Source organism: Heptranchias perlo, chromosome 40 (genome assembly GCF_035084215.1).
Source record: "Heptranchias perlo isolate sHepPer1 chromosome 40, sHepPer1.hap1, whole genome shotgun sequence".
NCBI classification, from domain to species: domain Eukaryota; kingdom Metazoa; phylum Chordata; class Chondrichthyes; order Hexanchiformes; family Hexanchidae; genus Heptranchias; species Heptranchias perlo.
Window position 1 is genome coordinate 8598541 of NC_090364.1, and position 24514 is coordinate 8623054.

Below are 24514 nucleotides of genomic sequence, written 5' to 3' on the forward strand. Positions count from 1 at the left end.
TGGGAGTGGGAGGGGGGGGGAGAGGGAGGGGGGGGAGAGGGAGGGGGGGGAGAGGGAGGGGGGGAGAGGGAGGGGGGGGGAGAGGGGGGGGGGGGAGAGGGGGGGGGGAGAAGGAGGGGGGAGAGAGGGAGGGGGGGAGAGAGGGAGGGGGGGAGAGGGGGGGGGGGGAAAGATGGGGAGAGGGAGAGGAAAGAGAGGGAGAGGGAAAGGGAAAGATGGGGAAAGGGAGAGGGAAAGATGAGGAGAGGGAGAGAGAGGAGACAGAAGCATTCAAACAGACATGGTCAGACATGCAGTCCACAAATTGCACTCAGATAAAGGAATACAGGCAGATGCAGCGAATTACAGAAACAGACAGGGACATGTGCAATTACACAGAGGTGATAGGGATCTCACTTTGTAGATGGGAGATGGAAACTGGCCAGCTGTCAATGCCGCTGTACAATGCATATGGACTGGGGTTATCAGGCTACATGGATCATTGACATAAAAAGTTACAAGACTCAGAGGCGACAATTTATGGTGTAACTGTTGGGAGGAGCCCTGCGGATAGTTACCAGGAACTTCCTTTCAAACCCAATCATTTGAGAATGACATTCAAACTAAAAAAAAACCATATAATTAAAAATTGCGTGTGGAGCCCCGCACTTCCTGTCCACAAACCTTGCTTGCTATGTTGTGATTTTTGGTCACACTTTGCTGCTATCATTTCCCATTCAATTTTGCTGTTAACTGTGACAATGTAGTTGCTGGCTTTGCCACTAGCTGACTCTATTGAGTGAGCTTCTGAAGTCTCCGTTCTGACTCCATTGCCATCTTGTACATACATCTATAAAAAAAAATCTTATCTTCATCAATTGACAGTGGGCTATGCCACAGGCAATGGTAAACACTGGGACCAGCGCGGGCACGCCATGACATTTCAAGACCCAGTGCGGGCGCCAAACTTTCAGCCCTCCTTCACTGGGGCTTGCAACATTCACCAGAATGATGCAGAGGCTAAAAGGGTTAAATTATGAGGACAGGTTGCATCGGCTAGGCTTGGATTCCCTTGAGTTTAGAAGATTAAAGGGTGATCTAATTCAGGTGTTAAGATGACTAAAGGATTTGATAGGGTAGATAAGAGAGAAACTATTTCCTCTGGTGGGAGAGTCCAGAACAAGGGGGCATAACCTTAAATTAGAGCTAGGCTGTTCAGGGGCGATGTCAGGAAGCACTTCTTCACACAAAGGGTAGTGGATGGGAACCTTAAATTTGCAATCACTGTCCCTGGACTGCGCCCCCCACAGACCTCACTCTTTTAGTTGCCGACATTTCCAGCCCACCCACAGATACACTCACCCCAACACAGAAACCCCAAACACCCCCGCACATTGATATACACACACCCCCGCACATTGATATACACACACCCACACATTGATATACACACACAACCATTGATGTACATACAGCCACACGTTGATATACAAAACACCCATGCACGCCCACAGACACACACACACACACCCCCACAGATCCACAGACACACACACACACCCCCAGATACAGGACACACACACACCCCCCCACAGATACACAGACACCCCACAGACACACAGACACACCCCCACAGACACAGACACAGACACACCCCCACAGATACACACACACACCCCCCACAGATACACAGACACACACCCCCCCCCCCCACAGATACACAGACACACACCCCCCCCCCACAGATACACAACCCCACAGATACACAGACACACACCCCCACCGATACACAGACACACACCCCCCACCGATACACAGACACACACCCCCACCGATACACAGACACACACCCCCACCGATACACAGACACACACCCCCACCGATACACAGACACACACACCCCCACCGATACACAGACACACCACCCCACAGATACACAGACACCCCCCACAGATACACAGACACACACCCCCACCGATACACAGACACACCACCCCACAGATACACAGACACACCCCCCACAGATACACGACACAACCACCCCACAGATACACAGACACACCCCCCACAGATACACAGACACCCCCCCACAGATACACAGACACACACACACCCCCACAGATACACACACAGATACAGACAGACACACAGATACACAGACAGACACACACCCCCACAGATACACACACACACCCCCACAGATACACAGACACACACCCCACACAGATACACACCCCCCCCACAGATACACACCCCCCCCCACAGATACACAGACACACACCCCCACAGATACACAGACACACACCCCCACAGATACACAGACACACCCCCCCAGATACACAGACACCCCCCCCCCACAGATACACAGACACACACCCCCACAGATACACAGACACACACAACCACAGATACACAGACACACACCCCCCACCGATACACAGACACACCCCCCCACAGATACACAGACACACACCCCCACAGATACACAGACACACACCCCCACAGATACACAGACACACACCCCCACAGATACACAGACACACCCCCCCAGATACACAGACACACCCCCCCACAGATACACAGACACACACAACCACAGATACACAGACATTTCAAAATTCTGTAATAAATAAAGGCCAATTTACACACTCCCATAAACAGACTCCTCACTACACTCAAGTGAGACGAGCATCGTGCAAACGTTTTTCCGAACTCTCGCTGTGTCCTCGCTTCAGAGAACGACCCTGGGCAGAACCGAGCTCCTCAAGCCATCAGCGAATGGGACCGACGAAATATTGAACAGCCTCTCAACAAATAGTTGTTTTTAAATAAAGAGGTGTTAAAATTTCACTGGTGAAGCTGCCCGTGACCCGCTCGTGACCTCATCCCTTGTGTATTATCCAGAATCATATTGTGGGGAGGGAGGTGGAAGCTGTGAGCAGCCAGTCCTTATTCCAGTGACCATCAACTTCCCCCCACCCACCCTCTCAGTGCCAATACATCAGACGCTCCCCATCCCCTGGATAACACACAGAACGTGAAATTTCTAATTTTTAACACTTTGCGAACACCACATGTAAACAGAATGGCTGCAGGGAGTGATTTCAAAACTCTCATCAAATCTCAGTGTTCAGAGGACGTTGAGAGTGCCAAGCAAAGCTTTCAGTTCAAACACAGGCTTGTATTTCACTCCTGGGTATCTATGACTCCATATTTATTCTGTGGCTCTCCTCCCCCCCTCCCTTCCTCTGTAGCAAAAGGCCAATTCTGATGGCTTAAACCATACCAATACTGAGCTCTCAAGGTGAAGACCTGACCATCAAATCCACTCACCCTAACTGGACAACTCTTCTGTTCCAATTCACAGCAGTAGGAAGAAAATTCAGCCAGAACTTAATGTCCTGCTCCCCCACGTAACTTCAAGAGGGAGCTGGACTGGTTCTTGACTGGGGCAGAGATCACTTCATATAGAAGGCAAGCGGATTAACAAATAATGAGAGACATGGTCCCTGTGATCTCCTGGGCTGGTTTCGATCGCCTGAGGGGGGTCGGAGAGGAATTTTCCAGAGTTTCTTCCTCCCCTCTGTTTTGGCCCTGAGTTTTTCTCTCCCAAGGAGATTACATGGCTGAGGGGAGATGTGAAGTGTCTGATGCTCTGGCCATAAGTGTGGGGCCGGCTTGATGGACCAGTTGGTCCTTTCCTGCCCATCAATTTAAGTATGTTCCAACCTAGAGTAACATTGGCATTGGCCAGCTAGGCTGGGGTCAGCACAGCAGAAGATAGCTGGTTGGAGTTGAACTGTGGTTACATTTCAGTACATGCTCACTGTACAGAATACTCAAAGGAAGAGACTCGCACAAGGTCTGGACACCGGAAATACATTGTTCCCTTCTATTAGGCTGATGAGTCATCTCAATTATTCTTATTTTATTTTATCCCCTCCTCTCTCTATCGCTCCCCCGAGGACTCACATATTCCAGCAACGTGGCCAAATGGCCATTCATCACACAAGTCCAGACATTGAGTGGGCTATTCCACCGTGGGAGGGTGGGGCATCACACCCGCCCCTCCAACAGTGGAATTAAGCCCTAACCCCACCCTCTCTCGACATCAACACATCTGGGGAGTCGCTGAGAGCAATCCCTGGCTGGTCTCCTCCCCCCCCCCCCCACCACCACTCACTTCCTAGCCCTGACACACCAAGGCCAACTATAGCACCCTTAACACCAACCTGGCTGTGGTGAGCTTACTCAGCACGGACCAGGAGTCAAACCAGGACCCTTCCCATTCTGTCAGTTGGTGCACTCACCCACTGAGGGACTCCAGTTTCATTTTTCTCCATGCAATCGAAAATTGATCTGAAAGTGGCTTCACTGTATTATGTGTAAAGGCAACAATAAAAAAAAATGTGTCTATATCCCTTTAAGAAGAGGTCCCGTTAATAATTAGGGGATAACTGCAAGTCCCGGTTACCGGGCCGGAGATCACACTCGGATTTCCTCGTCTTCGTCTGCAAAGGCGAAGGCCTCGGTCTTCAGCGGGCTGAAGCCTGTTCCCTCCGCCACAGCCGGCTGCCTCTCCCGGTCGTAGCCCTCGCCCCTCCGCGGGACGCCTGCCTCCTCGCCGTCGTCGCCGTCGGCCGGGGCGCGTTGCCCCGACGGCAGCGGCTGCGTTCTCCGGCCCCCGCCGTCCGCCCCGTCGACGGCCGGGGCTCCCGCGCGCAGGCGCGACTCGCGCGAGGGGGCGGTTGGCGGGACGGCGACAAAATGGCGGCTGAGGATGCGTTGGACCAGAGAAGCGTTTGCCGCTTGAGGGGCGCCATCTTGACCGCTGATTCCGATTGTCTCCCTGGGAGGGGACGGCTGCTGAGAGACGCTCTGATATTCGCCAATGACTCCTCTCTTGTGGCTTGAGTCCGGGTAGTTTATAGACCCACCGAAGTGCCGTAGAACTTGTCTCTCTGTTGTCAAGGTCTGCATCCCTCTGAGGCCATCCATCTCTTTGCTCAGGTCCGTCCTCTTTAACTCGACGAAGGAAGAGCCCCCACTAAAATCCCTCGATTCTCCCGGCCGGCCGGCCTCCCCCGGCCATTCCTGATGGCCGTTTCGCTGAACTCCTTGTAAATCCGCCTGGCCGAAAGAACCTTCCAGATTAAACTTCACCGGGCGGCCGGCGTTTCCCGGGCTGTGAGCGGTCTCTTTGGGCAGGGCGCCGCCCGAGCTCATCACCGCCAGCACCTCGCTCATCAGAGAGGGCCCCAAATCCAGGCTGAAGGACAGCAGGGAGTCCGTGCGCGGAAGCTCGAAATCCGCAGAGTCGGTGTCGTCCATTGGCTTTTCCAAATCTGCCAGGGCCGAATTATCCTTTGGCTTATCCAACCGGGACCATCTCGGAAGAGTGCAGAATCCCGACTCCAATCCTGAACAACAGACACAGAGTTTAGTGAAGGGCAACTTTTCAGAGCTTAATTGTAAACAATTTTACAACACCAAGTTATAGTCCAGCAATTTTATTTTAAATTCACAAGCTTTCGGAGATTTCCTCCTTCCTCAGGCAAATGCTTAGACATGTTGAGTTCGTAAACTCAAAAGGGGTGGTTATTCTGGGCAGGCTCCCTTAAAAGTGTTCCTTCCCACCGATTTTACAAGGATGATACCAGAACTGAGAGGTTATAACTATCAGGAAAGATTGAACAGGCTGGGGTTCATTTCTCTTGGTAAGAGAAGGCTGAGGGGGTGACCTGATGGAGGTCTTTAAGATTGTGAAAGGGTTTGATAGGGTAGACGCAAAGAAGATGTTTCCACTTGTGGGGGAGAGCAAAACCAGGGGCCATAAATATAAGACGGTCACTAATAAATTCAATAGGGAATTCAGGAGAAACTTCTTTACCCAAAGAGTGGTTAGAATGTGGAACTTGCTTCCACAAGGAGTAGTTGAGGTGAATACCAGAGATGCATTTAAGGAAAAGCTAGATAAACACATGACGGACAAAGGAATAGAAGGATATGCTGATAGGGTTAGATGAAGAGGGTGGGAGGAGGCTCGTGTGGAGCATAAACACCAGCGTGGACCAGTTGGGCAGAATGGACTGTTTCTGTGCTGTAAACTCTATGTAATTTTGCTGCACCCAGATGATTTAATAAGCCCAGGAGCAGAATAAGGAAAATCTGCTCTGTTGTTTTCAAGCTCGCTCGATAGCGCTGGTGCACTGCAGGGTATGGTGCAGGCCGACTAGGCCCAAGGTTCAATTTCCAGGCTATACTGATTAAGGTTGTCCCTGCTGGAATGGTGACAGTAAAGAGTACTACAGTTGCTAAGCTACAGAGGGGGGTGGGGACATGGAAATCAGACTGGCATCCCACTCCTGGTATCTGTTCATGTCTGAGAACTGGGTAAGAACATCCATGATGGTCAAATAACCTGTCAACTCTTGCTCTCTAAGCTCACTTATGAAGACTGACAGTAGCAGGGGGAGGCCAGCACCCATGGAACTGTACCCCAGCAAGGGATCAGCGCCCATGGAACTGTACCCCAGCAAGGGATCAGCGCCCATGGAACTGTACCCCAGCAAGGGATCAGCGCCCATGGAACTGTACCCCAGCAAGGGATCAGCGCCCATGGAACTGTACCCCAGCAAGGGGTCAGCGCCCATGGAACTGTACCCCAGCAAGGGATCAGCGCCCATGGAACTGTACCCCAGCAAGGGATCAGCGCCCATGGAACTGTACCCCAGCAAGGGGTCAGCGCCCATGGAACCGTACCCCAGCAAAGGGGTCAGCGCCCATGGAACTATACCCCAGCAAGGGGTCAGCGCCCATGGAACTGTACCCCAGCAAGGGGTCACTACCTTCAGATTATGAGTGGAAAATTCATAGGAAAAATTTCATTGGTTTTGTTAATCCCTTTGGTTGTTTTTTTTATGAGCTTCGATTGAGCTTTGCTCTTCACTGATTAGGACTGAAGAATGAAGGATGAGATAAGAGCAGATGGAAGAACATGGTGGAAGAATATGGATCGAACTGATGTTGGAAGAGAATGAACAAGACATGGATTTATATTGCACCTTTTCACATTTATCAAACACCCCAAAGTGCTTCACGTACAATGAATTACCTTCACGGGCAGAAACACTTGTTACGTAGGCAAACGCAGCAGCTATTTTGCACATAGCAAGATCCCAAAAAGTAGGGAAATGACCAGTTCATCTGCTTTTAAGTGAGATGGTCCAGGACATTAATAGGACTGCCCACTCTTCGTTGAATAGTGCCACAGGATCTATAACATCCACCTGAACAGGCAGATCAGACTTCAGTTTAAGGTTCCATCGGGAGGACAACACTTTTGACAGTGCAGCACTGGAGTGTTAGCCTAGATGGGGAGTTCAAAATCCTGGTAAAGGGCTTTAAACCCATAACCTCCTGACCCAGAGCCAAGAAAGGGGGAGAACGGAGAGTGTAGGGGAGAGGAGAGGGGAGCGGGCGGGGGGAGAGGAGAGAGGATGGGAGAGAAAGGAGAGTGGAGGGTAATAGAGGGAGAGGAGAAGGATGAGGGGAGAGCAGAGGGGAGGGGAGAGAGGACAGTGGAGGGTAGAGGGTAAGAGAACATAAGAAATAGGAGCAGAAGTAGGCCATATGTCCCCTTGAGCCTGCTCCCCCATTCAATAAGATCATGGCTGATCTTCGACCTCAACACCACTTTCCCACCTGATCCCCATACCCCTTGATTCCCTTAGAGTCTAAAAATCTATCGATCTCAGCCTTGAATATACTCGAGAGAGGGAGAGGAGATAGGAGTGGGCGGGGAGAGACGAGGGGAGAGAGAGAGGGGGGGAGGAGTCTGAGAGTTAATATGTTTTTAAATTGAATTTACCGTATGATCCATCCATCACGCCTGGACTTGATACCACACTTTTAAAATTGAGCCTTTCCACAGATCCATTCTTTGTCTCCAACAGGTGTGGCAAAGAGACCGCATTCTTAATGATGGGAGACACTGCCGGCGGAGGGGACATCTCCCGGCTACTGTTCTGACTCCTCATCGGCGACTTCCTGACGTTCCTCAGAGCTCGGACGAGCAGGTTGGACTTGGCGCTCTCGCGCGCCTTCTCCCCTCCGTGGTCACTGAGAAAGGAGGTGTCACCAAACACGTCGCCGCCACGGCCCACGTGCATAGTGTGGCGGAAGTCACCCAGCGGCGGGCTAATCATGTCAGGGGTCAGCTCCGACTTGAACCTTCGCTTGCCATGGGAGTTGGAGACCAAGTTCTTGAAGACGGGCAACTTTCCCAAACTCATTTTCTTTCCAACGTATCTCCTAAACTTTATCTATTGAAATGCCGCGCAAAAATAAATTACTGAATTGATTGTCGCACAACACGCAGACTGTATAAAACTAAATACATCAGCACAACTTAAACCTGAACATCATGATCTTACTACAGGAGCAGCAAGTCAATCTGAACGTAAACCAATTTTCCCCCAGTTTTTCGGTTACAAAAATAGTCTCATGAAAATAAAAAATCTCAAATAATTTGTAGTGATGGACTTACAATTTTTTAAAAATAAGAATTAATTTAACTATTCAGGATTCGAAGGTTGTTATTTTGCAAGCAGAGACAAAACTGCTTAGCAATTTGAAAGAACACCACATTTTCGATAGTTTTTTTTAAAAAAGTGTCTGGTGAATTCTTTCACAGGTAGTAATTTTCTTTCCTTAAGAATAATGTAAAATACTTGAGATTGTCAGAAACAAGAAAGATCTTTTACTCTTTCCTGTCTGCATCTACTTTCTGGTGTTAAACGTGAGTGTGGGCCTTGTGTTTCCGTGGCAACGCCTCCTAATTTGGCTCCATCTGCAGAACTGTGCGCCCTTATGCTGTGTGCGGTTCTTGCAGAAGGTCTGAAGTACTGGTCCTTTACTCGGCCCTCCCGCTGTTTGGTTTTGAGAGAAGTCCCGTCACTGTCTCCAGCTGTTGGTCAGAGCCCAATTTCCTGGGTGGGGGGACGGGGAGGAACTGCAAAGAGAGTCACGTTTCATTCCTTGGGCCTCAGGAGCTCCCTGAGTAGAAGGCGCCGCCAACTTAAGTTCTCAATGCAACAAAGGGCTGCTCGTTGGATGCAAAAATCGCGCCTCAATTAAAGGGGCAAGTCTCTGTACAACTCTGGGTTCAGACTTCAAAGGACCTTATCTGGAAATAGAAAAGAAAACATGGACTCACTATAAATAGAAGCAAAAACAGAAAAATCGAACACCAGGATCTCTGGTGCATTTAATCACCGATTTTCTCAAGGCAGACTCATTTCTCATCTTAAATAAAAGTTATGATGCCCATTTGTGAGCTGAAGTTTACAAATAACTCCAGGCGCTCTCATCTCTGAATACATTCCAGGATGGGTTTTACCCATCCTCCCACTACGTGTCAGAACTTGCATTTATATAGCACCTTTTACAACCTCGGGACGACCCGAAACTCTACGGCCAATTAAGTATTTTTGAAGTGTAGTCACTGTTGTAATGTAGGAAACGCAGCAGCCAATTTGCACACAGCAAGGTCCCACAAACGGCAATGTGATAACGATCAGATAATTTTTTTGGTGATGTTGGTTGAGGGATAAATATTGGCCCAGGACACCGGGGAGAACTAACTCTGCTCTTCTTTGAAATAATGGCCAGGGATTTCTTTTAGGTCCAACTGAGAGGGCAGACGGGGTGGTTGTCTGGTGATGTTTGGATTGGGGTGGACTGAGATGCCTCTCCATGACACTCACCGGCCAGGTCCGCACGTGACGAACGGCTGCTTGGCAGAGGGCAGCAGCTGGTGCTGTAGGCGTGATCCCGGCACCAGTTCAGAATGTTGAAGAGGACAAGGATGAAAACTGGAGAAGCGAAAGCCACGGGAAAAAACTCCGACAAAGCAGCTCGTACTGAAAAACAGCCAGGAGTTTGAAACGCTCGACAGGAAATCTCAGCCCCATCAAAATGTTTCGGAATGGGCCTCTCAGGGAATGTTCCACATTGGAGGCCTTAAACCATTAGGGGGTTTCTGGGACCCCCCCCTTACCTCTTACTAAAATATCATGTATCAGAGTCCAAGACCCAAGGCCCAGGTTAATGGACGTCCTGCTTTACATCAAGTTCCCACCTTTGAACTTCTCAGGAAAAAAAAGCCTTGCTTTAAAATCTGACCCAACTCGCATTTCTCTCACTGTCGTTGATGGAGTAGATCTCTTTTTCGAATTAACTCTTGTCGGTCACGGCAACCTTTAGACGAATCGGGGAAGTTTCTGCTCGTTTGACGTCACTGGGATTTTAATCTTTTTACCGTCACGTTATCAGGGTTTTAGCGTCCTTTTGGCTCTCAGCACACAGGAATATCTGGTTTGCAAAGCAGAAATTCCCGGTACCTTCGTCACTTTAAAAGGGGACTGCTCCATTAGTTAAAAAATAAAATAATTCTTTAATTGCATTATTTACTTCTCTGTGCATTTGTTGTGAAGATTTTCTACGTCACTGGTCAAAGCAGTCAGTAATCACTTATTCAGACCCCTCGGTTGCTATGACAACATTTTACTGCAAAGACTTATGGGTGAGTAATGATCAACGATTAGGTTCCTGTGTAAAAATAGAATATTAGCCTCGCTTGCATAAGGAAAGTGATGGAAATACTGAGGGAGTACTAAATTGTCAAAAGGGTTGTATTTAGAATGCGACATTAAACGGAGGCCAGTCTAACTGTTCAGGTGAATGCAAAAAGATTGCCTGGAGCTATTTGAAGGAGTTCTCTTGGTGTCCTGGCTAACATTCCTCCCTCAACCAACACTGTCAAAATTAGATTAGCTGGTCATTCAACTCATTTGATGTTCGTTGAACCTTGCTGTGTACAAATTGGCTGCTCTTTCTGCCCGCATAACAGTGACTGCACTTCAGAAATAATTAATTGGCTGTGATCCACTTTGGGACGTCCCAAGGATGTGATAAGATGCTACAAAAATCAAAGTTCTTTCTTTATTTCCCTTTAGAGAATAGATTGAAAGAAAATCAGTCATCACCGGCATTTGTTTACAAACAATGAATTATCATAATCTTCTAAACACAGTGAATGTTTATTTTAGGAACATAGGAACAAGAGGAGACCATTCAGCCCCTCAGCCCTGTTCCACCATTCGATTAGATCATGGCTGATCTGTATCTTAACTCGCCTTGGTTCCGTAACCCTCAATACCCTTGCCTAACAAAAATTTATCAATCTCAATTTTGAAATTTCAATTGACCCCCCCAGCCCCTTTTTGGGGTTCCAGATTTCCACTCCCCTTTGTGTGAAGAAGTGCTTCCTGACATCACCCCTGAACAGCCTAGCTCTAATTTTAAGGTTATGCCCCCTTGTCTGGACTCCCCCCACCAGAGGTAACAGTTTCACTCTATCAACCCTCCCTATACTCAAGGGAATACAAGCCTAGTTTGTGCAACTTGTCCTCATAATTTAACCCTTTTAGCCCCAGTACCATTCTGGTGAATCTACACTACACCGCCTCCAAGGCCAAGACAGTAAATCCTTCCTTAGGTGCGGTACCCAGAACTGAAGGCGGTAGTCTAAACGGGGCTTTATGTAATATAACCTCCAGCCCCCTTGTATTGCAGCCTCATTGAGATTTTGGTCAGCGTTTTTAAAAAATATTTTCAGAGCCAATGGCGTACGCAGGAAGCCTGTGACTCCGGAGGCTTGAAACAACATTGGGTCAGTCAGCATCTGAAAGAGGAATGAGAGGCTAAAGTGTCAGGCGGGATTCAGTTCTGATGAGGCCCCACCTCCACCAACTTAAAACTGTTGGCCAAGCTTTCTCCTTCAGTTGGCTGACAGAAGTGATGACATTAAGCAAGGAGCTGGACGAGTTCCCGAGCCTGGTAGTGTGTGGGAACTGATAAATATTCCAGTGTTGAAACAGAGGTTAATGATTTAGACTTTGGCTGATGTCAGTCCTATTGAGCCAGCAGTCGAGTCGATCTCACTGTTTAAACAAATCAACCAAAGAAATGCAGAGCGAGTGTAATCAAGGATGACTCTTTTCAACGGAGTTAACGACAAAAGGAGATGGGGAGGGGCAGAAGTTCTTGCTGTCCTATCTGTTTCACCGAGGTTTGCCAACTCTGGTTGGACATATTCCTGGAGGTTTCATCACATGACCTTTCCCCTCTAGTGGCCCTGCAGAGTCAAATAACATTTTTTGCCCATTTCCAATATTGCTATAACTAATAAACAAAAGTGTTCCAAGATTATGAAAAAAAATTTTTTTTTATTGTCCCTATGATTTTTCTCCCGAGTGTTGCCCGCAGCAGTGTCCAGGAAATTAATTTTCAATTCCTGGAGACTCCAGGGCAATCCTGGAGAGTTGGCAACCCCAGTTTTACCCCACTCTACCCTAATCTCTTGCTCCAAAAGGACAGGTTCAAACTAGTGAAAGGCAAATTTTGGCCCGAACGGAGGAAATTTTTCACACAAAGAGTGATCAACATCTGGAATGAACTTCAGGGTCGATTAGTGGGGGCAAAACCCGTGGAATCAATCGTTTAAGAGACATCTGGGTGCTATGAGGCAGGGACTGTAGATTTTCTCTGGGATGAGCTAGGATGAGACAAAGAGCCTTTTGGACCCATATCGATCGAACGATCATTTTGCGAGGGCGCCAATCGTCAACAGATGGCAGACCTGCTCCACCCGAGAGAATCTTCTCACTGAAGCTTGCTTGGGTACTGAACGTTATTGTATGTAAACTGCCTGGTACAAATCGGCAAAATAATTGTTCTCCCTTTTTCTGATGATGCGGAGTCACGCTGAGGCACCAACCACCCTCTAATACCTTTTCCAAATGGCCAGTCTTCATCCCAGAGTCCAAATAAAGAAAGAACTTGCATTTATATAGCACCTTTCACGACCTCAAGACATCCCAAAGCGCTTTACAGCCAATGAAGTACTTTCGAAGTGTAGTCACTGTTGTAATGTAGGAAAGGCGGCAGCCAATTTGTGCACAGCAAGGTCCCACAAACAGTAATGAGATAATGACCAGATCATCTGTTTTTAGCGATGTTGGCTGAGTGATAAATATTGGCCAGGACACCAGGGAGAACTCCCCTGCTCTTCTTCAAATAGTACTGCGGGATCTTTTGCGTCCATCTGAGAAGGTAGATGGGGCCTCAGTTTAATGTCTCATCTGAAAAATGGCACCTGCCAAGAGCGCAGCTCCCCCTCCGCACCGCACTGGGAGTGTCAGCCTGGATTATGTGGTCAAGTCCCTGGAGTGGGATTATGAACCCACAACCACCTGTCTCAGCAGCGAGAGTGCTACTAACTGAACCACGGCTGACAGTGAGCAGGAGCAGGCTATTCAACACCAGGGAGCGTCACACTCAAGCCCGATCCTTCCTCTGCTCAAAGTCTGCGCACACAGATCTCTGGATTTTTGGCTTAGCCCACGTGGCCATGGAGAGGCCACATGCAGTGTCCCAGCTAAGATCAGTTAACTCAACAGAGACTGGGATCAAACCCGACCCTTCTTGGGATTTTATGGCTCAGTTACACAGCAAGTGAAGTCACCCACTATGCCAGTGAGGCTGTAGAGTGATTGGCACTGTGTTATATATAATGCAGTGCAATTTATCATCCTATTTCAGTCATCTTTATTCACCCGTATCATACTGCCTCCGCTGCACTCAACATCCTTGCTGTATCATAGGAAAAGCAGAACACAATTGTTATCTTGTTTTAAATAAACTGGATTCAAATATATCTTAAAATGTCAGACAGTTGACAGTGAGTTGAAGACTTTAATTCAATCCGGGAGTTCTGTTCAGAGACATAAAACACTCTACTCAAGACTTAGTAGGTCTGCTTGATTGAACTACAACCTGTAACTACCTGCTATCACACACGTAAATCGTATAAAATAGCTGAGTTGCTGTAATATACTCTCGCGTTACTATAACACACTCTGGAGTTGTCACTAGCCTTAATTTGCATATTGACGCCAATACACTGAGAGGAGGACATTAGACAACAATTAATGCTGCGTGACACACTGTGTGTGGTCCTCTTATTTCAAGTTATTCCCACCAATGATAGACCTGTAGCCACAAGTCCTTCACCCTCCATCTACAACTTCCCCCAGACTTTAGTCTCTCTCCTGTACCCTTCAGTCTACCGTGCATCTAGAGTTCCCAACTCTGGTTGGACGTATTCCTGGAGATTTCATCACATGACCTCCCGCCTCCAACTGCCCCACCCGGTCAAACAGCCTTTTTTCCCCATCTCTAATATTTTTTATAACTAAATAAATGAAAGTGTTCAAAGAAATTGAAAAACACACAATTCTTTTTAATGCTTCAATGATTGTTCTCCGAGCGTTGCTCACAGCAGCGTTCAGGAGATTGATCTTCAATTCCTGCGAGACTCCAGGACAATCCTGGAGGGTTGGTAACCTTATGTGATTCCCACCCTCTCCCATCTCACCACAGGTGCCAGAGTTTTTACCGTCTAGGCTCTGCTGTCTGGAACTCCCTCCCCAGACCCCTACCTTTCTCTCCTCCTTTAAAAACCTTCTCAAAACCCATCTTCTCTCCCACGCTTTTAATTACCCCCTCCTAAACCCTTCCTCCTGGCTTAGTGATCCCTTCCTCTAGCTACAACTCCGTACCTTGAGATGTCTTGCATCTTGTTAACGATGATATGGAAATATAAGTGGTTATCTCATTTACAAACCAGGTCAGGAAAGGCAATAGTTATCATTGTACTGCTGGGTGTTTTTTTTTAGAAACAGTTCAAGTGGACATAGTCTGAAAATTTCACACCCCCACCACCATTACACTTAATTGAAATCCTAGTGACAACACTGTGACTCCAATTTAATTGCCATTCGATGTGTAACAGTTATGCAATTGCAGCAAAATCTGGTGCCTGTAACACTGGTATCCTAACAGATGTCTTGTAACACGCAGACTAACTGACAAACAGTAATCTGCCCAGTGACAGCCGCCAGAAAAGGAAGTGTTGAAACGACAAGGCCAGGGAGAACAAGATTCGCAGGGGCAGGGAATCCAACCTTCCCTGTGAAGACATCAAATTGGAGTGCAGATTATACAGGAGCTGATTAGGTGACATGAAATCAGCCTTAGCTCAGGATGAGTTCGATAAAACCACAAAAAGGGATTATCTTACAAGCCAAGTTCTGGTGGTTTATGAGATCATGAGAATGTTCTCTGTTGTGCCATGCAGCCTTGTCACGAACTCCCGCTCAGTCTTACTGTCTCACCCAATACATCAGACGAGATAAAGATTCCCAGGCGAGAACATGTTCTCAGGTTGGAGTTTTAGGGAGGGGAGAGAAAAAGTAAGTCGGTTAGAAAGTTCATGCCTGGAGGGCTTTAGGCATGAGGTCATTCAATCTGGCCGGTGACCTTTGACCCACACAGGATATGAACCTTTATGCAGTACCAGATCCAGACCTCTCATTTCTCACTCAAATGGAGTGAGTCTCACGCTAATGTTTAGTTTAAAACAGTCACCAGTTTTAATGTATTTCACCCTCCTGGCTCCCAATTCCAGAATGGACAGTGGGACCAGGAGGACTAAGAAACAGGATGAGCAAAAGATTCAAAGTAAGGCTTTTTTTTATATGGAGAAGATCCACTGAGTTAGATTAATAGGAACAATGTGAAAAATGAAGGTTAGGAATAGAAATGGGATAGAGAGATAAAGGGGGGAGGGGTAAATGGAAAGCACGCTGAGCAGAAGTGAAGTGTTTCACAATTATTTTTTTGAAGCAATGCCTCCCTTTTCTCCTGAAGGCACGGACTCCCTGATGAGTGTGGGTTCTTGGACACTGTTTGACCATTGTTCTGACCTGGGGTCAGGGGGTAATTTTAACCCAAGTCTCCTGGTGGCAAACTGACACTATCAGATTGGCCGCCTGATTTTTATCATGTGACTATCAGGATGATAAAAGGCGATGGACTTCGGTCTTTTCTCCTCTATGTACGACATCGTACAAGAATCGGAGTAAAAACAAACAAGGATACGTTAAATATCGAGCAATTTCGTTAGTTAGAAAGAAAGACTTGCATTTATATAGCGCCTTTTACCACCTCAGCACCTCCTAAAGCGCTTTACAGCCAATGAAGTACTTTTGAAGTGTAGGTATTGTAATGTAGGGAAACGCGGCAGCCAATTTGTACACAGCAAAGTCCCACAAACAGCAATGTGATAATGATCAGATCATCTGTTTTTTTTTAAATGTTAGTTGGGGAACAAATGCTGGCCAGGACACCAGAACTCCCCTGTTCCTTTTCAAATAGTGGCCATGGGATCTTTAATTTCCACCTGAGAGGGCAGGCGGGGCCTCGGTTTAACACCTCGTCCAAAAGACGGCACCTCCGACAGTGCAGCGCTCCCTCGGTACTGCACTGGGGGTGTCAGCCTGGATTTCGCGCTCAAGTCTCTGGAGTGGGGCTTGAACCCATGACTCTTTGACTCAGTGGCAAGAGTGCGAGCAACTGAGCTGCAGGTGACACCCTGTTAGCTGTCAAAGTTAAAAGCTGTGGAGTTTTTAAATAACATTTTGTGCTGATCGTAGCATGCTTTCTCTTTCAGGCATTTGGCAGCCGTACCAAGGGCACGGGACAGCACAGGCTGGATACGACGTAAAGGTCCCAACCTCAGAAGAGCGACCCCTTGTGCACAAATGTGGCACTTCCTCGTGTCCTCTGAGTGAAATTGAAAGATTAATGCCAATTTTTTGTATATCTGTGCTGTGGCCCATGTACACTATTGACTGGGTTGAACTGTCCAAACTCATTACACGTTAGATCTCTGCAATGAGCAGAGAGAGGAAACTTTCAATTTACCAGTGTGGACTGGGTTTGAATGCAGGTGCTAGGGGTAATGTGCTAGCCAACTGATCTATCCAGTCCCCCATGTTTTTCCATAAGTTTGGTTAATATTCCACCATAGACTCATGTATCTGTTTTACTCCTAAGCATGTTTGGTCAGAGGATCCCATTCGCCCATCACCCCCTGTGCTCACTGACCTACATTGGCTCCCAGTCTGGCAACACCTTGATTTTAAAATTCTCATCCTTGTTTTCAAATCTCTCCATGGCCTCGTCCCTCCCTATCTCTGTCACCTCCTTCAGCCCTACAACCCTCCGAGATCTCTGCGCTCCTCCAATTCAGGCCCCTTGCACATCCCCGATTTTAATCGCTCCACCATTGGCGGCCGTGCCTTCAGCTGCCTAGGCCCTAAGCTCTGGAATTCCCTCCCTAAACCTCTCCTCCTTTCTCTCCTCCTTTAAGACACTCCTTAAAACCTACCTCTTTGACCAAGCTTTTGGTCACCTGTCCTGATATCTCCTTATGTGGTTCGATGTCAAATTTTGTTTGATAATCGCTTCTGTGAAGTGCCTTGGGACGTTTTACTACGTTAAAGGCGCTATATAAATGCAAGTTGAGTTAATGGGATGGGGAATGGGGAAGCTGGGCAGCACAAGTGATGGAGGCTGTTCACGCTCAGGGGACCAACTGTAGGCTATATAATGTTATACAGTAATATACCCAATACGAATATTCCATATTGTGGGGCAGACTATGGACTGGGGGCCATATCCAACCCTCCAACCCAGGCAGTCTGGTCCACACAGCTCAATTCTTTTTAAGTTTATATTTTCTTCTTCACTGATTTGTCATGTTTGAATTTTATGGGCCTGGAAGTCTGGAAGGGGTTGTTTCTGGTGGCTGTTCTTTGGCGGATAGATCATAAATAAATCAAGAGCTGTCTCTTTGTTAACCTGCCTGTGTTCGTACCATGTCTTTATTTTGATGGATGGTTTAACCTGCAGGTGCCACCAGTGCTGTTCCACTGTTGATCCACCAGGAGGTACAATTGAGCAGTATCGGAGAAGCCCACCCACCCAAACTGTGCACAGTTTCCTTTCTGTCCCTCCCTCAGACAACCTGGCCAAAGAAAGCTGCTGTTACACACACTCCAGGGGAAGGCACTGTGTAAATTACGAGTCGAGACTGGGATTTAGACTAGACTTTCCTGTCAGCAGTCCAGCATTGTAAAGCAGCAAACTAATCCTCCACTACCTAAATAACAGTGAGCCACACTTGCATGTAACTATGAAGAATAGAAATCCCTTTTAGATTCATGTTTGTCTACTGACCTGATTCCTCACAGTCAGACTCTTAAATGCCATTTTTCTGTCTGGGCCAAGCTAGTAATCTAACAAGGCTGCACTGTACATGACATTTATGTATAATTAACTACTGGGCAGAGCCTTTCACTTCAAATTAACTGCAGACTGTCACTTTATAAATCGACAGTAACAGTTTCACAATCATTAACTCATCATTGTACATCCATGGTCATGCGAGCTCACTGAACAGTCGTTCATCATCTGCACCAACAGCCTGTGCCAGATAAATGAATGCAATTCTCCCACCATCAAACTGTTAACAGTATATATTATGTCCTAGGACGGGTAATTGAGACTGTCTTTGAGGCTTGCATCCCACCATAGGGGTTTGGCAATGACGACACACCAGAGCTTGCAAAGTCACCCAAACCCCGCTGATTAGATTAACGTTTTATAATCACCAGCAGGTACCCATTAGTCTGCCTTTTAACAGACTTCATTTTGAACAAAGGAGATTTATTCTTGCCCTAAATGGCAAAGCAGTCAAACTCAAAACCCTGCTGTGGGGAGAATTTACTATTCTACTTCTACAAGCATCACCTCACAAAGCAGTTAGAACAAATTTCTCTTTAAAAAATAAAATTAAAAAGTGGTTCTGACATAATTGCAAATGAAAGTGGCAGTGCGGTCGGAACATGTAAAACCATTTTATAAAGTCAATCTGAAATCTATAATGGGTCGTTCAGGAGTTCCATTTATTATTGTCAGGAGGGTGGGAGGATTTTTTTCCCCCCTTTAAAAATAGTGACAAGTGAGGTATTTTGATCTTGTTCAAAGTATTCATCATTATTCATTTCTATACTTCAGAACTGATCAAAACTCTCCAAGGTCACTGCAAATCATTTAAAGTTTTTGTTTGGAAATTGATTTTTTTTAATATTGAAAAAAACAGGATGGGTTGAAATGCTGCAAAAAAATAAAAATCTGAGATGTTTGAACAGGTCGACTTTATCTGCAGGTATCAGATCTGATGAGGGACTGGGACTGGACTTTTCTAACATCAGGAATGTGTTCTCATCGCGGTTTGAATGGAATATGGAGTGGATCTGAAATTCCGGTGAGATTTTTTTTAAAAAAGCATTGCAGCATCACAGGAATTTTAAAGCAGCATATTTAGAATGGGGAAAATTATTACATTTAAAAAAAATTACTATATCTCAAACATATTTTTAAAAAACAGCTGCTTTGATCGATTTTTCCCCTCCTCAAGAGATTGTCAGAATCCAGACTCTACACTTTTCTTGGCTCTAAACTAAGAACCCACTAAAAACTTTCACAAAGAATGTTACATTAAAATAAGTTATTTCTCACCTAAAAGTCTGCACAGCCTGCTTTAAACTGCAACAACCTTTCCAAGAGGTGAAAGTACCTGTGTCTGATGTGCAGGCAGCTGTCCTCTGCCTCCTACGAGTCGCGATCCCTATTTTCCCCTTGGAAACTCTCTCGTTTCTCTGCCTAAACTTTTCCCCACTTTACATTTCCAGCCTCTTTCAACAGCGCAGTCCAGTGGAGCGGCCGCGCCTGCGCACTGCGCCACCAGTGGAGAACGTTGGAGGGTGGGAGGGAGGACCAACGCTTGATGGACACCAATGCTGCCCAATCAGAAGGGAGTGGGGCGGAGCCTGCTTGCCAGTCCCTTGTAATTGATGAAAGTTTGTCAATTGCAATCTGAATTAAAAATGTCAGAAATTGTCTTGATTTCATCATTAATCAAGAAGGACTTGAATCCCTGATTGACCTTCTCAAGGGCTATTAGAGATGGGCAATAAATGTTGGCCTTGCCACCGACGCCAACATCCCATGAACGAATAAAAAAACATTGAGTCTCACAATATCATTATTAAAAATTAAATTTATTTCATATTTTGGTGAGTTACTGTTGATGTCAGCTGTGGCTCAGTGGGTAGCACACTAGCCTCTTGATGTCAGAAGGTTCTGGGTTCAAGTCCCACTCCAGAGACTTCATAGAATCATAGAACGGTTATAGCATAGAAGGAGGCCATTTGGCCCATTGAGTCCGCACCAGCTCAATGCAAGAGCAATCCAGCTAGTCCCACTCCCTGTAACCCTGCAATTTTTTTCCTTTCAAGTACTTATCCAGTTCCCTTTTGAAGGCCATGATTGAATCTGCCCCCATCTTGGGCAGTGCGTTCCAGATCCTAACCACTCACTGTGGTAAAAAAGTTTTTCCTCATGTCCCCTTTGGTTCTTTTGCCAATCGCCTTAAATCTATGAGCACAAAACTTGACTACAAAATCTAGGCTGACACCCCAGTGCAATACTGAGGGAGCGCTGCACTGTTGGAGTTGCTGTCTTTCAGATGAGATGTTAAACTGAGGACGTCTCTGCCCTCATCCAGTGGATGTAAAAGATCCCATGGCACTCTTTTGAAGCAGGTGTTTTCTACATTACAACAGTAACTACACTTCAAAAAGGACTTCATTGACTGTAAAGTGTTTTGGGATGTCCTAATGCAGCAGCCAATTTGCACACAGCAAGATCCCACAAAGAGCAATGTGATAATGACCAGGTAATCTGTGTTTTAGAGATGTTGGTTGATGGGATAAATATTGGCCAGGACATCAGGAAGAACTCCCAAGCTCTTCTTTGAAATAATGCCATGGGATCTTTTATATCCACCTGAGATGATTGAACATCTCATGTGAAAGACAGCATCTATTGGCAGTGCAGCACTTCCCTCAAAGGGCTGTGGATGCTCAGCCATTGAGTATATTCAAAGCTAAGATTGATAGACTTTTGGACACTAAGAGAATCAAAGGACATAGGGATAGAGCAGTTGAGGTAGAAGATCAGCCTTGATCTTATTGAATGGCCACTATAGCCTGCTCCTATTTCTTATATACTGCTGTGACATGCCAGCCTAGATTTTCTGCTGCAAGTCTCTGGAGTGGGACTTGAACCCACAACTTCCTGACTCAGAGGCAAGAGTGCGACCCACTGAGCCACGGCCAACGCCTACTCTTAATGCCCCTATTCAAATCACTCTTGTCCCATCCAATTTCACTTCCATTGCCCTGTCCAGTATTACTCTCACTCTCCCTTTCAGTATTACTCTCATTGCCCTATCCTATATTACTTGCATTGCTCCATCCAATATCACTCTCATCGCCCTGTACAGTGTCACTTGGATGTCTAAATCTTCAAGTTAGCTGATTTGGGGTTCCATTCCTGGTCTAAGTTGAGGTGTCAATGTGTGGGAGGAGGGGGCAGAGCACCAAGATTAATCTCAATACCCCTGGGTAGGGAGGGGAGGTTGAAATCAATCATCATTCTCCCTATTGAGCGCTATCCAATAACCCTTTCTAGAAATGTGCGGACGTGAGATGAGAATGTCAGGATTCCCTATCACGCCACTAAGCGTCAAATAGCCTGTTGTTGCACACTGGTTAGGCTAATGCAAGAAGAATGGCTCCCGAGGAAATGAAGAACTTTGTGTCCAAAAAAAAACCACACCCCGACACGGGACACTGCTTCCAGGAGAGGCCGGGACATTAGGGGAAAAAAAATACAAAATTGATCCTGTTTTACCTCACTCCCCCCACAGGGATTTCCCCGCTCCATGTCTGGAAGCAGATATTGTGCAAGTAATTGGATTGCACATGAGGTGGCAGGTCAGGCGAAAGATTCTCTCACTCCCACTCACTGAACCCGCCCACGCACTAAAAATAACAGGCCAGCTCAGACACATCGTCAGCATGCTGGTACAATAAAAGAAACATAAGTCAGGGTTGTAGTTATTAGTTTCTTGTTTTTCACTTCAGAATCGTTTCACTGTGAGATGAGACGATGGTTAGTGATTGACAGTCCTGCCGTAATGAGATATGATTATCTTATGCTGAATCCTTTCGGTGCGATTGAGCGAAGGTTAATCCCAGCCATGCCGCAGTTTTATGCTGGACAAAAAAAGAAAGACTATTTCCCCTGGTTTGCGAATCATTGAAGAGGGATCATCAATTTAAAATTGTGACGAAGGAAGTAAGGAGAGAGTTCAGGAGAATTTTTTTTACACACAAACACACTCAGGGTTGTTGGAGCATGAATTGTTTTGCCACAGGGAATGGTTGAGGCAGGGACCATTGCATCATTTAAGGGAAAATTGGATCAATACTTAAAGCAGAGAAAGTTACAGGGTGATGGGGTCGCGCAGGGCAGTGGGGTTAGTTTTGGATCGCACAAGCCAGCACTGGTACAATGGGCCGAATGGTCTCCTTCTGTGCTATTAACTTCTGTGGTCCTAATGAGAGGGTCCTTGAACTAGCACAAGGAAAGAGAGAAGTGATGAGGCTGATTATAATGAGGAAAGTGACAAGTTGAGGGAAAGAGTCACAGGGAATTCTTAACATCTGGAATGGTTTACACTAATGGATCAAAGGCAGAGAAGGAAGAACGTGGTTAGCTGATGTGAAGAAATGGCTAGGTGGAACTTCGAGAACCGGTACAAATCACCCTGTAGAGATTGGATAAGTGGAGTTCAGTGGGCACTGCTTTGCAGAGTGGAGAAGACACCTGGAGAGAATCTGACAGGGGGAGGGGGAGTCAATCATAACTGATATTACAGTACATAGAATGTACAGCACAGAAACAGGCCATTCGGCCCAACAGATCTATACCTGTGTTTATGCTCCACACGAGCCTCCTCCCACTCTTCTTCATCTAACCCCATCAACATATCCTTCTATTCCTTTCTCCCCCATGTACTTATCTAGCTTCCCCTTAAATGCATCTACACTATTCACCTCAACTATTCCGTGTGATAGCAAGTTCCACATTCTAACCACTCTCTGGGTAAGGAAGTTTCTCCTGAATTCCTTATTGGATTTATTAGTGTCTATCTTCTTTTTATGGCCCTGGTTTTGGTCTCTCCCACAAATGGAAACATCATCACCACGTCTACCCTAACAAACCCTTTCATAATCTTAAAGACCTCTATCAGATCATCCCTCGGTCTTCTCTTTTCTCGAGAAAAGAGCCCCACCTTGTTCAATTTTACCTGATTAGTAAAACCTCTCAGTTCTGGCATCATCCTTGGAAATCTTTTCTGCACCTTCTCCAGTGCCTCTACATCCTTTTTATAATATGGAGACCAGAAGTGTGCACAGCGCTCCAAGTGTGGTCTATCCAAGGTTCTATACGAATTTAACATAACCTCTCTGCTTTTCAATTCTATCCCTCTAGAAATGAAAGCTAACAAGGAAAGCAGTTCCCCTAAAAGCTGAGTACTTAATTTGGTCATCATGGTACTGAGTGCTTTAGATGAGTAAATGTTCCCAGAGCTGATCCCTAGTCCATACTGAGTTAACTGGTCGTGGGCAGGGTGATGGGAGGAGGAACGACAACCAGCCATGGAGAGGGGACTGCTATTGAGGGATACCAATTGGGAAATAAACAGAGTTAAATTGCCTCCTATGTTCTGATGAAAGATCATTGACCTGAAACATTAACCCTATGTTTCTCTCTCTCCACAGATGTTACCTGACCCGTAGAGTGTTTCCAGCATTTTCTGTTTTAAGTTTAAATTGTCCCCTCCCTGGGGTTTCTGAAAGGTTCAGTACCACAAAACAGAGCCTTCAATGATTTTACGCTCATGTTTGCAGTTTAAAGAGAGGGACACAATGCAGCATAGGAGTGGAATGCCTGTCTAAAACAGTGTAACAGAAACAGTGGAGTATTATTTAAAGCTATGTAACGGTTACATAAGAGTTTTATAAAACATTGTAACAGATACTTAAGTGTTTCATAGCTGTATAAAACTGTGCAACAGATACACAGGAGTGTTATAAAACTGTATTACAGATACACAGGAGTGTTATAAAACTGTATTACAGAAACACAGGAGTGTTACAAAACTGTATTACAGAAACACAGGAGTGTTATAAAACTATTACAGATACACAGGAGTGTTATAAAACTGTATTACAGAAACACAGGAGTGTTACAAAACTGTATTACAGAAACACAGGAGTGTTATAAAACTGTATTACAGATACACAGGAGTGTTATAAAACTATTACAGATACACAGGAGTGTTATAAAACTATTACAAATACACAGGAGTGTTATAAAATTGTATTACAGATACACAGGAGTGTTATAAAACTATTACAAATACACAGGAGTGTTATAAAACTATTACAAATACACAGGAGTGTTATAAAACTGTATTACAAATACACAGGAGTGTTATAAAATTGTATTACAGATACACAGGAGTGTTATAAAACTGTATTACAAATACACAGGAGTGTTATAAAACTGTATTACAAATACACAGGAG

General features: G+C 46.0%; 1 protein-coding gene across 3 annotated transcripts in view; it reads right to left on the reverse strand.

Moving 5' to 3' along the window:
- The window catches only part of LOC137305657 (cdc42 effector protein 4-like), a 43732-nt gene extending 24014 nt beyond the window's left edge, over positions 1-19718 (reverse strand). For 2 of the 3 annotated variants that reach the window (XM_067974547.1, XM_067974545.1), the window contains exons 1-3: positions 19589-19718; positions 7850-9166; positions 4290-5399 (exon numbers count right to left, since the gene is read on the reverse strand). In XM_067974547.1, coding sequence (XP_067830648.1) covers positions 4465-5399; positions 7850-8273 — 1359 coding nt within the window. In that variant the 5' untranslated portion in view covers positions 8274-9166; positions 19589-19718 and the 3' untranslated portion in view covers positions 4290-4464. Of the gene's footprint in view, positions 1-4289; positions 5400-7849; positions 9167-19530 lie in introns of all 3 variants that reach the window. The other variant, XM_067974546.1, reaches the window with a different exon arrangement.
- Positions 19719-24514: the final 4796 nt, after the last annotated feature.